Below are 18,138 nucleotides of genomic sequence, written 5' to 3' on the forward strand. Positions count from 1 at the left end.
ACCACCCTTCTGAGCCAGCACCAGTTCCAGGGCAGTACAAGCCTGTGTCCCATCACCAGTCTGACCAGTGAGATCCATCACTGGGAGAGCCTGGTCTGGAGCCAGCACACACACTCGCCCCCCACGTTCCAACCCCACAGTGTGGTGGGACCCACTTCCTACTGAAACACAGACTGGGCCACTCCACAACATCCCTGCAACCGTCTCCCTGCTGGTGCCGCCTTCTCTCTCCATCCATTCTCAGTGAACTGGGAAGAAAATCCACCCCATGTTTCCCATCTCCTTCCTCCTCATTGCACACTTTCTCCCTTGGTAGGCAGGACTTTATGGCTCCCTGCATGTCTCCATCTGCTTCACACTCCCCCACTTCGTGGAAGCCTGAAGAGCCAGTCCGCTCCCCTTGTGGCACTGCTTCCCCCTCTGATGGGGCATCTGCCACCACACACCTTCCTGTGTGGGCAAACAGTGGGAGAGACTGCAGGGGGAAAGACGGTCACCCAGCTGCCTCCTGCAGTGTCCCCTTCCCTTTGGGTGGGAGCTTTGGTTCCTTTTGCTACCAATGCACCTATACAAGCCTGTCTTATCCCTCGCTAGTTTCAATGCCAGCTGAGCTTTGGCTTTGACCCTTGAGCAACATCTATCTCTTCCTCCAGGGTAGCTGACCCCTGCTTCTGCTTTCTGTGAGCTTCCTTTTCAGATCTGAGCTCAGGCAGGGGTTCCCTGTTTGGCCAAGCCAGCCTTCTGCCTTACCTGCCTCAGTATTACAATATTGGATTTGTCCAGCTTAAGTACTTGGGCACCTTACATGTTAGTCAAGGTAAAAAACTTCATTTTGGTTGAAAAATCTTTATTCACATAACACATCACATGAATCACATCATGTCCCACCCTTGCCCCTTTACATATAAAATACTGGTTATAAGTTTTTTTCCAGAGGCAAGTTAATTTCCACAGTGTCCTCTCGTGAGAGAGTTCATCCAACAGCTGAAACATTTGCTGTGCCACAGCTGTTCAGAGGCAAAACAGCTCTGTTGAAGGAAATATAGTCTTAGTAAGAAAGGAAACTTTACAGAGAGCCGTAGCAGCAACATGTAAAGCCACCCAGGGTTTCAGCTCTGTCCCATTTCATGTTAGCAGGGAACTTGATCCTACCTGTGCTCCTAATGTGGCACACTGTAATGATAGAGGCTTTGAGGATTGTACACTAACCGTCTGAGATAGCACAGATACTCTTGTAAATAATTCTGGACTTAACATGTAGTAGAAATTTGTCTGAACTTGCACATCATCAAATCATTACCTAAGTGATTCCTTCAAGCCCCACATCTCACCTTTAGACATACTAAATACCAAGGACACTTTGCTTACAAGAGGGAAATTAGCCTACACAAGAACAAGGATACTCTAAAAGGGCAAATTAAATGAACAGAGAAATACGTATTAAAATGCCAAGCTTGTCTCAAAAACAGAAAAAAAAATCCAGTTCCAATTATTTTATGGCTCCTGCCACAAGCCAAAAAAGGAAACAAATTGGCTAGAGTCTCACCTTGGTATAAGACAAATCCCGCTACACCAGATCACAACTATATAAACTTCAAACACCACCAAATGACATTCTTTAAACACTAAACCATAAAGTTGTAAAATTAATGTGGAATTGGACCAGTTTCTGAGAAGAGAAAAAGATTTTCCAGGGATCCCTGACAAGGTACCCAACTGATCTCATAGATTATCATCTTGCAAGTGCATAGAATGCCAAATCTATCAGACTTCGTATTTACAATAAATTTAAGGTAAATTTAGAGTTAAGATTTAAAGATACAGGAAGACAGATGATCTATCACTGCAGACTTCCTCTCTTCCTTTCAATTCCCTAGCCCCTCGGGCTCAAATGAAAACCGATTCTGTACTTTGTCTGCTAATGTGTTTCCTTGGGAAAGCCTAGCAGACTGAACACAAAGAGCACAAAACAATTCAGAAGCATCAAACACGTTAAGCACAAAACAGACAGACAGCAGGCGTGCAGCACACTAGATATCCAACAAACATTGAGGCTTTCCTGCTTTCTTCTGCTGAACCACCCAATAGAATTATCCAAGCAGTGACAGCATCTTGGTCTCCACCCCTGTGTCTGCAGTGCAGCCAGGTAGCGCTCCGACTGCTAACTCTTCTCTTGCTCTGGGTTCCAGGCATGAAGTTGACTGGCCTGTGACAGCTGATCAAATTGGGTACTCTCATCTGCTCTGCCACAGCACACAGGTCAGTCAATAGTTCAGTTATGCAAGTGTAAACAAGCACGGCTAAAGCCTGTTTCACTTGCCCAGGTTAACTGAAATTCATTTTTTACAGTTATTAATACCATTTCTCAAAAGTTTGCAACAGGCTACATAATAAAAGCAAAGCTTATTGCAGCAAAGATAGAATGCAGAACTTGTAATCTGTTACTAATTAAGAGATCCACAACCATTCCAGACAGAAAAAAATGAAGGAATTGCCAGTATTATGCCACATCATCTGAATATGACACTTCTGTGCCACTGTCAGACATCTGGAAATGCTCCAGACTTTTAGACAAATTGGGATGGGAATGTATCTGAAGGCTGATTGAAACGGATGATGCCCAAAATCTCAGGATGGCCATTCTAACAGAGACCCCCTGAGTCTGCAGGGAAAGGAGTACCATATTTAAACAAGGCATTTCATAACTGTGATTGTTTAAATGTGGATAGATACCTACAACCAAGGAGATACATGTAAGTTGGCTATCATCTGTGAGGTGATACGTACGAGAACGTACAAGAATGTCTTTCACAGTAACTTTGCAGGTACAAAGAAAACACAAAGAACACCCTTCCCAAGGGTGATGGATGTTTATTTAACATCCCAAGGCACGTAACTTCAGGGAACTCTTCTGACGACAACTGATTTGAAGAGAAAGGTCTGTTGCCCTGATCCCACCGTTATTCTGCATGTAAAGAACAGCAGAGACCCCATTCCAGCTCTACGAACGTAAAAATCACAAATCTGAATCTGAGCACAGTGAGGACTTGCCTGGTCGATTAAAAAAATACCAGCTACAGACCACAAAATCCCAACCAACCACCTCAGAAAATGAACACAACTCACAAAAATGTGATGTGCATTAGCATTAAAAATGTCAGTCTTCCAGTTTTCAGAGGCTGGATTTGGCACTAGGCACAGTGAGATAACACAGGCCTGATGTGCATCTGACTGAAAGCGGGCAGAAGTACAGCATTCAGCTTCCACTTGGAAGCAGCGGGGCATAAAAAGGTACCAAAACATACCTCAGATAAGATGAGAAGCATTTCAGCCTAAAATGGGAAGATTTGGGTTAATACTGTAGGTGTAAACAAAAAAGTTAGCTGAGGTTGTAACTATGCTTTAAGACCCTTCTCCCCAAATCCTTCTCCCTCCAAGCAAAACAGTGAGTTTGCAGATGGGAACCTTTCACTTCCCACCTCTTTTTTGCACACTTACACTGCAGGAGTGTGCCCACAATGTGAAATTCTCCTCAGTGGCATTCTTTCATTGCAAAATACAGTGATCAGGGTCACTTCTAGCTAGCACAGGAAAGGCTCACTATGTCTTATGCTCTGCCTTTGCATCCTCTTATCCCTATCTACCCAAAAAGACACTCCTACCTTGCAGTACAGCTGGGCAAAATTTTCAGTTCTGCCTCCTATTTAACCAGATTCTTAAACCTGCAGACAATAAGGTGAGAGCAGTAAAGGCTAGGGTTATTTTTATAGGGCCATTCTCAACTACAGCATCCCCAGAAGAATTTGTTTCCCTACATGCTTTCCACATAACATGTGTCTGAGTGTGATTTGTAAACTGAAGTTCACAGGAGGGGCTCATCCAAAGCAGCACTCAGAGGGAAGTACAGTTTGGAGGACAGTCCATCTTGCTCCAAAAGACAATCTCTTCTGGCAATACTTCAGCAGCTCATGTCAGATACTGTACGACGAGAAACATAATTACACAAGTCAAAATCATTCCCCCAATCATGAAGTATTTATCTTGAAAGGCTCGCTTCTCTATCAGCCGCATTACTGTATTGGATAAGCCCAACATGTTGGCAACATCCAGGATCTTCTTGTGAGTACCCTAAGAATAAAAAGACAGCAAAGAAACAATTAATGTCATGGTCCAACACTTCTTACTCCACAGCCCAGGAATATTTCATCATGGGTGGCAAGTGATGAATTCTGATCAAGGGAACTTGCTATCAGCCAACAGTTCCTACAATTTAAGAGCAGATGGCCACAGGACCCTGGAAATAGGTGGATGATGAGACTAATTCATTCACGTACATGAACAGGAATGTGGTTAAAGATACAAAACAATCTGTCCAGACAGAGACATCATAAAGAGTGGCTCAGAGAAAATGCACTCCCTACAGAGGCATTAAGAGCTTTTCTGGTTCTTTTTCAGATATACAGCCTAACAAGAGCTTGAAGCTTCTTGATCAGACAACCTTTCTTGCAGAACTTCCCTCCCACTGAAGTACAGTTCATAACCAACAACAGATTGAAAAGGAAGTCCAGAAACTTGTAAGGCTAATGGTAGAGTGCAATGAAAGACATATAGAAGTGTAATTAATGCAATTTCAAGAAATCCTTCCGGAGAAAGGCACTGAACAAAGACTGCTAGCAGATGTACTGCAGGCAGGCCCACACCTCAGTTTTGTTTCACTGCTGATCCCACCAGTTACCGCATCAGCAGTAAGTACGTGACAGTTAAACACAGTGAGCTGCAGAACTGGAGGTACCAGAATTGAGCTGGGGGAGTCACTACTGCTGTGCCGCAGGAATATTGCTACTTTATTTCAGGGCAATAGTCAAAGGGAACTGTATGAAATACAAGCACATAGATGTACTCTGGGCACAGTTCAGAGCTGGGTATTGTCCCATCTGGGAAGAAGGGAGAGAATTCATGGCTACAGAGTCACGATAGTACAGGTAGGCGAGAAGGACCTTTCTAGATAAGCTAGACAAATGGGTAACATTACTGATGGGCAGGCAGAGATGCTGCACTGAGCACCACTGCTCAGCTCACAGCATGCAATCAGAGATATGCTGGCCAGGACCAGCCTCCATCACACCTATGTTTGCACGAAGACAGGTACTGCTAGAAAGTAGCCTTGTCACGCTATGGCAATGATAATGAACTTAATCTCTCAAAATGACTTCTCGGTCCAAGTCCTTAACAGAATACCCTGCTTCAGAAAGCTGTAAGACTTAAGTTATTTCTTCTCTGAGCAAGGTCAATAGCACAATGCTCTACTACCATGCTCTAACTTTAAAATAAAAACTTTAGCTTCTGTTCTCACAGTCCACTGTATCTTTGGTCTAAGAAGAATAAAAAGGTGAAATCTTGGAATTGTTCTGAATATAAACCCAAGATCAGAAAAGCTGAGGACAGAATTTATATCAACTGTATTAGACATACATGCACGAACAGTTTCTTAATCCATAAACCAGACAGATTTGCAATACCAAATTAGATAATCAGTTTCTTCTGTATAAGGCTGTGTAGGTATTCAGGCCCTTTGCTGAAATCAGGTTATGTCTCTGCTAGGAAAACATAATCACATTTTTCACCTTCATTTCATACACCTCACATTAAACCCCTGGATACTATGCTTTCTAGTTCAGCACTGTTCCTGTCTCTGCAGCAATCTTTTCACACGACTTCAGAACAAAAGAAAACCTTGCTTGGAGAAGAGAAACCGAATATGAATCTTTAAAATGAAAGCAAACAATAGGAAAAGTGAAGACTCTTCAATTCTTGCAGTCCATGGAACAAACTGTACAACTAGAACAGCTAAAGACCTGTGACAATTTGGGAATACTTGGTTCATACCTGTCTGTTTATATTCCAATACCCAAGAAGTTACACAGAATAACATGCTTCCAAATGAACTCATTTACCTTTTAAGTTGTCTCTATGCTAGCTGCTTCTGGCAGATTTGTAAACAGGCAAAGTCTTTGATAGTGTAAAAAAAGCTAACCTAAGGGGAAGAGGAATATGAGCAGATGTTTCCTCATCTCTGAGCAAGAAGAAATATCCTCTTGAAAACATAAGAACATGATGCTCCCAAAAGAACAGACTATCAGGAGGAGTGGGCAGAGACACACTAACAACTTTGCTATTACAATCCTGACCCGAAATATGCTTAACTTGCTACAATTTGTCAGCTAAGACAAGGCATGCCTACATTTGCAGAAGGCCCATCATAATCTAATAGAAATCCAGTCACATTACTGCAATCTAACTAGCAAAAGCAGCAAGACAGGACCATGGACTATAACACAAAACAGTATTTCCTCTCAATGTCTTTGAGGCAGCAGGTCCTGTTCCTTTATCATATTTGCCAACTGTGGTTAAGTTCTCCTAACTTGTGATGTACGCACTTCCTTCTCAGGAACCCCCAGAAACCAAGTGCTTCAGTCACTCATCAGAGATTACCTTGAATCAGTGACTTACCGTCTTGTAGAATCAACAAGTCAAATTCCCTGTGTGAAGCACAGGTACACTCGTGCACTTTAATGACTGGATGACCCAAGCCAATGTGAGCAGCCACCAAAGCTATCCAGTGCTAAACACAGAGGACAGATGTGTATAACCGCAAGGATGTAGGAACTTGAAGGAAGCTACTTTTTCCAAAAAGCATTCACAACCCTGAATCCTCTCCTGGCACTAATAACTAGTCCTTCCTTTTCTTCATGAGATGGTAGCAGAATCCCTCCTTCTACCCAATAGTCATACAGCTAGACTACTCAGCTACCACATATCTCTTAAATGAATGCTTAACTACCACACTGAGTAGCTACATCTTATTCAAAGTTTTTCCAGTAACTGACTTTGCCTGAAAAGAAATATATATTCACTAGGTCAGTGAACAAGTAACCTTAACCAAGAAGCTATCCTTCACCTCAGAGAGGAAAGAACTCAACTTCAAACTCTGCTTTAATGCATCCATGTAACTTTTGTGAGTGCAGGTACTGATCACCAGACTACAGAGTAGAAAAGGAGTTACAACACTGCTTTCTGTCATTGTACCCTGTGGTGGTCCTGTGCTTTGGGAATACCAGGTAGCCTGGACCTCCGTGATCAGGATAGGAAGTACCTGGCTTATGAATTGCAACAAGACATTAGGATTAAAATAAGCACCTAGCAACTCTGCCCTGTGAAGACACTCAGCTCTAGTAACTCCCAGGAAATGGGTACCACAGGTACAAGTTGCCCCGGCAAAATGCCCATGCACTTTAAGAGTGAAACCCATACATATGTACAGTTCAGCTGTCTGTATACAAGCTGGCTGAACTGCCTTTATAGCCAGTGAAACCCTAGTCTACAATCAATGGAGTTTAAGGTGCGATTCATCTGACCAAATGCAAGGATTTATGTTAGCAATTAAAAATGCTTAAATCCTCTGGCAGATACATCCCAAAACAAAGCAATATCACAAAATAGACAACAATACTTATCCCCATCAGAAGATGAATGGAACAGAAGTAGGGATTTCCCCACATTTTTCAGCAATCTAGCTTTCCCCCAACACACACTTCTTATTAAAAAACTTTTTGTATCTTTGAGCTATTCGCTCAAAATTTAACATCACTTTGAACAGTCTTTAAAAGAAAAGACAAATATTTGTTATTAAGAGACATGAAGAAATACAGCCGTCATTAACAGTATTCAGGGAAGGATATATTGCTGAGGTGCCTTAGACCTGAGAGAGTATTATCTTTATTACTAATCTTAAACACAAGTACTTTACACCAGCTTTGTGATTGCTCTGAGTCATGTTCATCTGAATCAGTTATCTATCTGTGAGCTAGCCATTACTTCCCATTCTTCACTTGAACAAAATACACCCAAACAAACAAACAAAAAACACCCATAAGGGAACAAAACATAACATTCAGCACTCCAGATACTAACTACCATGCAGGTGAAGACTGCTAGGCCATCCAGCCACAAAAAGAGCTTAAAGATAGTCCCAGTAAGATGATAAAATGTAAAGATTTCAGGTTTAGTTAAAATGGAATTTGGGCCTTTCCCAGCATTCTCAGCTCAAAGCAGTGTACTGAAACAAACTCATGTATTGATTTTACTTAGCCTGGTCATCATAAACACAGAAAAATGTGGGGTCTTTTTGGTAAAAAATGATGCCCCCACCTTTAATGTCACTCTCTGGTCCCTCAGCCCCTGAAGGATGTTGGTCCCACTGCCAATAAGATCATCCATGCCACGATGGGCATTCTGGAGGGATTCATTAAACTGTAATGTTTCGTCGATCGGTATGGTGGTGTCAGAGTCCTGTAGGGGAAATGCAGGGTCTTGGTTACCTTGCCTACTTACTCATACTGCCCATACATAGTTAGATCCAGAAAAAGAACATGCAGAAATAAACGTGGCAAAAACTTCACAGGACTTGAAGGATTACATTTTAAACATATTTTTTTTATAAGGATATTAAACACAACATTAATATTTGAGTGAAAAAAGTAATTTAGAGAAGCCTACAGGAAGCAAGCCAAAAGGCAAAGCTGATCAGCTGTTCAACTGCAATTAGATCATGAAGGATAAAAAGTCAGATTAAAAGTGGAGAATTTTTTATCATCTCAGTTTATGATATATGTTGGAAAGGGTATTACAAGAGAGAACATCAAAACTAACAGAAGATGTTTAACATGGAGTCATTTGATCATTGCAAGTGAAAGACTTTTGAAAGATTTACTATCAGATTTCTAAGCTACAAAAGGCCTGCAAAACACAATGTCGGGGAGATGACATTCTGTTAATTTACAACATGATGCAAATTTCCGATAGCGACAGCAGACATGAACCTAGTTCCCTGAAGGTCTGACTCACTCAACACCCAAAGCCTTATCTAAAAAAAAAAAAAATGAAAAAATAATGTTTTTCCAGAAAAGATGCATTAGCTCAATTAGAAACTATGAGTCTTGAAATGGAAATAACTGGATAAAATTCTGTAATCTGGATTGCACAAGAGGTCAGAGGATGTGATCACTTTTATCTTTCCAAGGCCTCCAGTTTAATCTTCTCTGGACACCATTCCCTCCAGAGAGTCAAGATAGTAGCTCATAGCTCCTACATTGTTTTATGAACAGGAATCATGATATTGATAAGAGGGAAGTGTGGAAACACTGGCTTACCTGCTTTCATGTACTCAGAACAAGAACTACCAAAATGCAGAATTCGTATTTAGGGCCAAAGATGGTTAATATCCTACATCTGACTGTCAGCTGTAGGTTATATGCATGCAACGATACCAAACTTGCTCTGAGTAGACTCTGCTGATTATTTTTAAAAAAAAAGTTATTATGGGAATGACATGTACGATCCAGTGTTAGATCTTGTACTGCCTAGGTGGGTGTTCTGCTTGCTGTAAAAGAATGAAGAATAAAGGACAGAGCTGTTAGCAGTTGCAGGGTCAAAGTTACTGGATGAAGAAGCCATGACAGCATATACATCTCTTTGATCAAATGTTAATGAAGCACTAAGGTTTAAACAAGTGTCTCGTCTTCAATGAGTTTGCAGAGCAGAAGCACTTGGATTTGCATCTGAAGGGCTATTATTTCAGATATTTATTAAACTTCCAATCAGCAAGGAATCCATTTCCTATACGAGGAGCTTGTAAGATTTTTTTTATACACCACAAGGCAGCAAGAAAAATATTGAAGTAGATTTTTGACCCTCCTCACAGAAAGACTAGATGGCATCATATCTTTCATTTGCTGTTAGTGATTTTCTCTAGAATGGTACAAGGGAAGGTTTTAAAGATAAAGACCACATTTATCTTTGAGTTAAGCAAAAAGTTCAGAAAACTGCTAGAGCTTTCAAAAGCTGTTATGTTACAGATTTATTCAGGATGCTTACATGCTCAGCTGACATTTCTATTTAATAGAATAGGGTAGTATAAAAATAGAAACTGTGTAAACTTCTAACCAAAACAGGCCAATAACTGACAAATAAATCATCCTTTTCCTATTAAAGGGTCATTCTACTTTACAAGTCACATTTTTGTAATGAGGTAAAAGAAATACAAAATAATCATATTTTTCTTTTTTCATCTTGAGACACCTTTCAAGATCTAAAGGAGAAAAAAAACCAATTTTCTATTTATTTTGCATTTGCAAGCCTGCTACTGCTCTTCAAAACCATTCCATTTATACAGGTTTTATTTCTGGACAACAAGTTTTCCTACAGGAAAAGTTCTCCATATATGCAGAGGAACACCACAGTGTTTTGAAAACAAATCAGGTTTCAAATTTCAGTGTTCCTTTCAAGTCTTGCTTATAATTTCAAAATAGCCAATAAAATGCTAGATGTCATCTTTATGTCAGGCTTTGAAAAGTACATTGAACTTCCCAAATCTCAAGAGGACTGCTTATTCCTCCTTGCCATTAACAATGAATGACAACACAAATAATGAATGTTAGGTTACATGCCTTTAACAACAACAACAACAAAGACTAGCTTTTGAGTTACAGAAAAGTGAAATCTGAAAGCAAACCTACTTTATTCAGAGTAAAATTCCTCTAGAAATTTGCACTGGGGTGACTTCCCAGTAGAGGAACTAAGAATTAACAAGAACAGGTGGAAACACATTCCTGTTATTAAAAACTTTTGAGTCATTTATAGATAAAAAGCAAGGGGGTTTTTGCCAGCTGTGTGATTTATATTAAGACAAATTAAAGCTTGCTGACATCTACTGACAGCAGAGTGTACAAAAGCCAAACATCTAGCTTTTACAAATCTCAGGATTTGACAGAGACATTTGAGACAAATCCAAGTAAAATGTATACCTCAGTACGTACCTCATTCACCCTTCTGAAACTGCTACATAGTCAGGTAGAACTGCACTGGATAAAATATGAGCAACAGTTTCTGGAGTCTTTTACTACTGCCTCTTATTAACCCAACTTTTCCTCACAAGAGTGTTGTACTTTTTTAACACGTATTATTGTTCTTTTCTATCTTTACTCTGTTTACATCTCACAGCAGCAATCTAAGAGAGTCATGCCTACATCTTGCCTGAAACTTCTCTGAAAGACTGTGGCTTCTGGAACACAGAGATCTAAAACAAAGAATATATTTACATTTGTAGTGAATGTACGTGCAAGCAACTCTTCTCGCTGTCGCTCCTGCTGCTCCCGGATGTAGCGGCGATGTTGAAAGTTCCTCAGAGCTGTCTGCAGATGCTGAACATCGTACTTCAGCTGGTCAACTCGGCTAGAAAGGACCAACAACAGGAAGACATTCCCAGGGATGGTGTTTTTTATATGAACAATGGAGCATTATAAATTAACAGTGACAAACAATAAAAATGATGGGTTCTACCTAGAAGGTAAGGACATTCAGTGTTAGGCCCATATTCCAGACTTAGATCTTCCGTGCCTCGTTTTTCTACTAAACAGGTGATTATTTAACTGGAGGTTAATGACAGAATGTGTAGCAGAATTCTTGAGCTGTCATGGACACGCTATCCCATGACTAGTCTCTTCAGGAATTTTTTTTATATATATATATATATATATATTCCTCATCTAACACAGATTTGGAAAGATGGTAGGATTTGCACAGTTTCTATTTTATGACCCTCATGCACATAAAAGATTAAGCTTTCAAGTTCCATTAATTAGCACCATGTTCTTAAGTTTGAGTTTTTATTAAAAGGAGTTTAAAACTCAGTGAACTATACAGGAGACATCTCCATTAGGCTAAAAAAAATAACATCCAGAACTCCATTACATCTGATTAAATATTTGATGACTATTTCAGGTACTGACCTCTTTAATACAGGTGACATGAAATCTACTCCTAGTATCTACAAAGGCATTTTGGGACTAAATGTTAATAGTAGAGTTACAGAATAAATTAGAACAGAAGTCCTGAGGTCTCTGGTCCAACCTCCTGTTCAAACCAGTGTTAACTTTAGAAACCTCCTTATTTTAGTCACCAACAACTAGGAAGATGATCCAGAGAAAATGACATCAGCTGAAGTAATTTTACCCCTTACCTCCACAAATGGCATTAAAAGCAAACGCCATAGAGAGTAGAAATTTTTTTAAGCCTTGAAGTGCCATGTTCTGCTCATCTCAGAACAAAGCCATGAATCCAGCTCCATCACCAGTCTGTGGTTAAATGCAAGGAAGTGATTTTGCCTCTGTCCCCCAATTTTGCTACTGTAGAGCACAGAGATAAGTTATGCAAAGTATAAAGTCTCACTCAAAAGGCAAAGGGCTTCAATAAATTTAATAAAAATAATTACAAAGATTACAGCACATTATCATATCAAAGATGATGAACTTACAGTTTAGCATTCTGTCGCTTACTGGGAGGTTCTTTGCTGGACAGGATTTCCAGACGTTCCAAGTTGCTGAATATATTGTCTATTCTTGCCTGAATCTCATTTTCTACTACTGCAAGGAAATAAAAATGTGATTTGATTTGAATTAAAGAACTGCAATCTGAGTGAAGGTAAAAGCTCAAAAGCATTCAAACCAGTATTTAAAACCTGACCCATGCAGATCCTTACTGGATGAAAAAAATCATAACTGAGAACTACAGGTATCATGAAAAGCCACTTCTTTAACTCAGTAATTTGAGACACTTGCCTTTCCCTCCTCCTCTGAGAAGGGAGCTAGGAAAGCCCCTGCTCTTTCAAGACACCTGAGCCTCTTTCCCTATCAGCACATGTATTAGGATTTAAAGCTCCCACATTCCCCCCTGCAGCCCCTTCCTGTTCCCTCAGCAGGATTTGCTTACACAAGCTAATAGCCAATATGATTCTCACAACAATGGCAATTTAAACCTCGGAAAACTGTTAACACAGAGTTAATATACATATTCCATAACCAGAGCAGCAAAGGTTGAAGGAGAATAGGAAGGATTCAGAGTTGACAGGAACTGGCAGACTGAACAAGCAGCTCAGAAAGACATGGCCAAGACAGGGCTGAAGCCCTTGCAAGTGGGAAAACAAGGCCACAAAATAATTGCCTCTGTAATCATCTACATTGCAATTTCTTCTGATAATCTGCATAGGCATAGTAGAGGGGCAATAGTACACAACACAAACACATGTACTTTAATGAGGTGGGAAACTGACACAACTGGGGAAAGACAATCCTACACTTTCAGTTACTGTAGTCATATAGCAAAACTCAGTACAAGCCACAACGCCCTTCCTCATCTGACAACCACATTTTCTAACCATGTCATAACCCAGCATTTCACAAATTAAAGAACTGCACAGAAGGGCAAAAGACATGAGCACTATTCATCATCTGACATTCTTGTGTTTAAAGAAGGTGAGCTGTAAGGCTGAAGGTAAGCACCCTCCAAAGCATGTCCACAGGCTGATTATTAGAGGACAGAAGCACCGTCATGTCTGTGCAGCCACAAAGACAGTCCTGAAGTCTCAGACTGCCACGGTCAGAACTGATATAAATAATCGCCAAATTCTACAGACACCATTTGTTCTTATTTTGCATTTAGACTAAAGAGGTATACAGAAAAGCATTATTAACCAACTGCTAACTACTCCACGGTACTTCAGGACTTTCCAGAAAATCGCATTCAGCAGAACCCAGAAAAGCAAACAGCACATACAACCCCTTCTCTTTGCCCTTTGATCTCACACAATCAAAGAGTAATTAACCCACGTATACAGGCACAAATCAAATTGTCCTAATTCATTTCACCATCATTTAGTACAGCTAAACTTAACAGAAAAGCAATGAGGAGAGCAGACAGACAATTACATTAGCTTTTGCTAGTCCAAACAATAGTATTACTATCTTAGTCACCTTTGGCTTTTCTGAGCAAGAAGGGATTATTTGCCTCAAGTTGGAAAAGGAAAGCTGCAACAGGAAGTTTGATTTCCTGGCTCCTATTCCTGCTCTTCAACCAGAAGATAATCCTTTTCCATAAATCCTAAAATATACACTAACATCTAGAGCACATACCTGTATCTATAGAGAGAGAGAGACTATGTTCATTTATTGACTACATAAGATGGTACATAATCTTATCTCTTGAAATGGTCTCAAGTAGCAGAGGCAAGATGGCAAATTCTGCTAATTTTCAAGAGGTTCCAAAACTACGTCCAGTGAACAGCAGTCTGGGAAGTCTGCCATTGTACTGGGAGTAGTACAACCACCACAGATAACACAACCAGTAGACAAGTCGTTATTTTGATAGGAAACTTATCACAGCCATTTCTACAGTGAAGTCGTGCTTCACGAATATATTTAAGGTAACAGAAGTCAATCAATGTGTGCATAAATTTATCCAGCCATTGCAGTGTCCTTTCCCTTCAGAAGTTCCTGATGAGGTCCATTAGCAATTACTCAAACAGGAATTAAGGCTTCAAACACAGGTCCAAAATACATTTGCCAATTCCACACTGGGGTAAAAAGTCCTGCCACAATATATCATAACATTTTATTACAGTCATTTTATTAGCACAGGGTTATAGTCCAAATTTACTGAAGCAATTTCAGACCTAGTTATTCTCATATTTCTCATAAGCAGATGGAATTACAGGTTCCAACTCTGATGCAAGCAAGAACTATAAAAATCATCCTGCTTAAATTCCTGCACACCAAATCACGGCATTTTCCCCAGAAACTGGACTAAGCATCTTTTGGGGAAGACTGCCAATTAGTGGACGCTTAAGGAATAGCAACATAACAGGACAGAATATACAACCACATTTCTCAGCTTTTTGAGCTTTTAACAAACTAGCCCAGTGATGTTCCAAATTTGCAGTTCTGTCCACATCAATGTGTTCACTACACCTCCAAAACTGCATCAGCGTGCGTTTTTTTAACCTGTTTATGTTGAAGGCCTCCACAGCATACCCTGACAGCGAGTTCTGTCTTTTCCACTGTCCTTCATACAAAACATCACCCTACTGAAGTCAAACAGTAAAATAACTTTAATGCATTCCAAATTGATGATGCATCTCAACAGTCGATCACAATGACTGAAGAGCCAAATTTGTTCCAATAATGATTGTAAATACAATGATAAACCATACAAGGTTAAAGATGCAAGCTAAATAAAATCAGTACTGGAGTGGGACTTTTCTCACTAATTAATTACTTACAGTGTACTGACTCTTTGTCTGAAGTCTCCAGGCGCCCCATATAAGACTGGACCTCATGGACTTGCCTATCAAATGACAGTAAATTAACAGGAGAAATCAGTTAACAGCTATAAAATCAAATCATTTTTCAATACCTCAATTTTCAGCTTCTTTTAAGTACTTTTTAGAACAGAATAAGATCAGCTACATGCTATTCAGTGCAGACAACCCATCACTGAACACAAAAAAACACCCAATTTTTCAGTATGAAGAAAGCCGTGCTTTCACTGAATATGCATCTACAAAATAACTTTCAGTTTAAAAACAAAAATCAAGGTGAAAGGGTTTTTACTTCTTCAGAGATTTCCAATCCAGTTCTAGCTCCCTTTTTGTATTTATAACCTGAACTGGGGCTCTCCCCCATGCCGCACACCTGGCATGCTGAAAGCCACTAAGATCTACCTCCTCCAAGACAACCATGGAGATTTCAGATTCACACTGGGAACTCACAAGTGGTGAGCATAGCAGAGGGAAGACCTGACTGGGAGGAGAGTTGGTACAAGTGAGACCTTAGTAATAGATCTACTTAAGTGCACCGCTAAAGTCAAGAGTACTGATGAGACACCATACTTTTATGTCACTGCATAAATGGGTAGTACACATCTTCAAAACTAAGCACAGAATTTGCCCTTCCCTTCTCAAAAAGACAACAGAAGCACTGGCAAAGGCTCAGAGAAGGACAATAAAGATTATGAAAAGTACAGAACAGCTTTTATACAAGAAAGTTGTTCAGTCTGGACTGGAAGTGATAGCAGAGAGATACCCTAGAGCATAAATGGCACAGGAGAAGGTGAATAAGGAATGATTTTCACTGCCTCTTACAACATATGAATTACAGAGGCATCAAATGAATTTAAAGCTTAAAATCAAAGAGAAGGAACTACTGTTGCTGGGCAAGCAGTGGCAAAGGAAAACAAAAAAAAACAACCAAACACTGATGGTTGTTACATTCCTCTGTTTCAAGAAGCCCCCAAGCCTCACATTTCTGGGAGATTGGGACAATATTCAACGAAAGTATCACATACATTTGCCCGTTTCTTACTGTCTTTCCTAGAGATCTGCAGTTAAGCAATGCTAAACACACATTGGGACAGATGGACCTTTGGCCATACTTGGTGTGAACAATCTCACCGCAGCTGGGATTCAGACTTCAAGAAATACGCTTAAAAAATTACAAAAATATAATTTCCTTTTTTCAAAAATATATTTAAGAGATCATAATTTTGGTCACATTAGTGATTCTTTTTCTGGTATATGTATCATTTGATAACTACAGCACAAATGTTTATGAAGCCAGATCTCTGAAACCAACTTACCTTACAGAGTAATAAAATATTTATTCTTCAGTTATTATGAGATTTTTTTAATAACTATCAGGGCTACCTTCCAAATCACAATACTGCGCTCCTAAAGAGATCATCAAGTATGTCATAAGTACCACATTACTTGGAATAAACTAGAGAATCAATTCAAAACCCAGTATCTTGCAACCCATACTTGTTTTATAGTTTTCTTTCCAATCAATTTCTCTAGGACACCCAAGACAGCTTGAGACTCACATTGCTCTTGAAATGCTCTTAAAGCGCCTGTTTAGAAACCCAGGTGTAGAAGCCAAATTAGATCATGTGCAACTGGATCAGAAAAACTACTTCACGCTCACCAGGACTCTTCCCATGCCAGAAAACAGAGCAAGTCTGGGGAAAAGGTGGGAAGAGAGTTTGAAAATCCAGAGTATCCGCAGACTGACAACAAACTGCAGCAGAAACACAGCTCAGTGAATATGATCCCCAGAGAAGCTGTGGATGCCCCATCCCTGCTGGATGTGTCCAAGGCCAGGCAGGATTTCATGCTTCTCCCTACAGCGTCGTTCTATATCACTATTCAATGAAATTCTCTTACCGCACTACCTCCTTCAACAGAGCTCAATGAAGAAACCCATTTCTGCAGAAATTTGGAATATTTCCATTAACTGCTTCCTTTGGTCTCTTTCCCACGAGTTATCTGTATCACACAGAGCTGCAAGATTTTTGCCTTATTTTGTACTTTTCATACCACTTCTACCTCAGCAAATTAGCATTATCTGTGAAACTGAGTGGTTTTTATCATCAAGGAGTCACCCGTTTCCCGAGGTGATTTAAACTGAGTCTGCTAGCCATCTCAAACCCCCACTGCCACAAAAATGCTACTAAACTAGTATGCCTTAAAGGTAAGTACATTTAACAAAATAGCATCACTTGTTTTCAGTGAAATCTTGTGCAACCTTGTACTTTAAAACCCCGAGGCGAGCAGGCTTTGCTTGCTTTCGGACTGACGTGGCTAACAGCAGGCTGGGACTCCGGACAGACACACGGCCAGCCCGGAGGGACAGGCTTTTGCTTCCTTCTGCTGCTGAAGCACTGTCCTCACGGCAACGCGCCGGGGTGGAAAACGAGAATTTTTATGAGGAAAAAAGCTTTTAAAGGGCGCTGAAAGGGCGCTGGCCCGCAGGCCGGGTGCCCGCCCTCAGACCCTGCCCCGCACCAGTCGTCCCGCGGGTCCTCGGGGGTTACGTCCCGCTACCACGCCGCCCGCCCCACGTCGCCTCGCCTCACGTACTTGTTGGTCTGGTGGTAGAGCCCCTCCATGACGGCAGCGCGACCCGCCCGCCTCCGCTCCACCGACCCACGTCGCCGCCATCCACTTCCGGCCCCGCCGACTTCCGCTTCCGCCGGCCGCGCATACGCGGACACACGCTTCCCCCCCACACACACCCCCCCACTTTTCCTGCGCCTGCGCCCCTCGCAGCGGCATGCGTGGCCGCCAGGGGGCGCTGCCGGATCGCCGTCCCGCCGCCGCCCATCCGCGGGGCGTCGGGGCGGGGGCGGCCGGGGAGGTGGGGGGCGGGTGGTCTGTGTGCAACGTTAGATCCCAGCCTGGCGGGCCGTGCAGGC

The 18,138-nt window shown here is 41.0% G+C and overlaps 2 protein-coding genes across 4 annotated transcripts in view; one reads left to right on the forward strand and one right to left on the reverse strand.

Moving 5' to 3' along the window:
• Positions 1-11,098, forward strand: part of LOC126038905 (gametocyte-specific factor 1-like) — a 26,023-nt gene extending 14,925 nt beyond the window's left edge. Inside the window, exon 7 of the mRNA XM_049801370.1 lies at positions 11,059-11,098. Within this exon, the coding sequence (XP_049657327.1) occupies positions 11,059-11,069 (11 nt within the window). The 3' untranslated portion in view covers positions 11,070-11,098. The remainder of the gene's footprint in view (positions 1-11,058) is intronic.
• GOSR2 (golgi SNAP receptor complex member 2) lies at positions 827-17,893 on the reverse strand. 3 transcript variants are annotated; one of them, XM_049801367.1, is made up of 8 exons: positions 17,804-17,884; positions 17,492-17,604; positions 15,735-15,746; positions 15,170-15,234; positions 12,371-12,479; positions 11,157-11,289; positions 8,209-8,349; positions 827-4,128 (listed from the first exon to the last, which is right to left on the reverse strand). In XM_049801367.1, exons 1-8 carry the CDS (start codon positions 17,882-17,884, stop codon positions 3,967-3,969), a joined length of 816 nt encoding a protein of 271 aa, XP_049657324.1. In that variant the 3' UTR covers positions 827-3,966. The 3 variants fall into 3 exon arrangements, with proteins under 3 accessions (XP_049657324.1, XP_049657322.1, XP_049657323.1); XM_049801365.1 differs by lacking the exons at positions 15,735-15,746; positions 17,492-17,604 and having other exon boundaries at positions 17,804-17,893; XM_049801366.1 differs by lacking the exons at positions 8,209-8,349; positions 15,735-15,746; positions 17,492-17,604 and having other exon boundaries at positions 17,804-17,888.
• Between the last annotated feature and the right edge of the window lie 245 nt (positions 17,894-18,138).

This window comes from Accipiter gentilis, chromosome 5 (assembly GCF_929443795.1).
Source record: "Accipiter gentilis chromosome 5, bAccGen1.1, whole genome shotgun sequence".
NCBI lineage: Eukaryota > Metazoa > Chordata > Aves > Accipitriformes > Accipitridae > Astur > Astur gentilis.

Excerpts from the sequence above, each read along its gene's own strand:
- GOSR2 (XM_049801367.1), bottom strand. The coding sequence starts at position 17,884 with ATGGCGGCGACGTGGGTCGGTGGAGCGGAGGCGGGCGGGTCGCGCTGC. Across the intron at positions 17,605-17,803 it reads CTCTACCACCAGACCAACAA|TGCTTCAGCAGCAGAAGGAA; the intron begins GTACGTGAGGCG and ends CCGTGAGGACAG. Across the intron at positions 8,350-11,156 it reads CACGTACATTCACTACAAAT|GACTCTGACACCACCATACC; the intron begins GTAAATATATTC and ends TTTCCCCTACAG.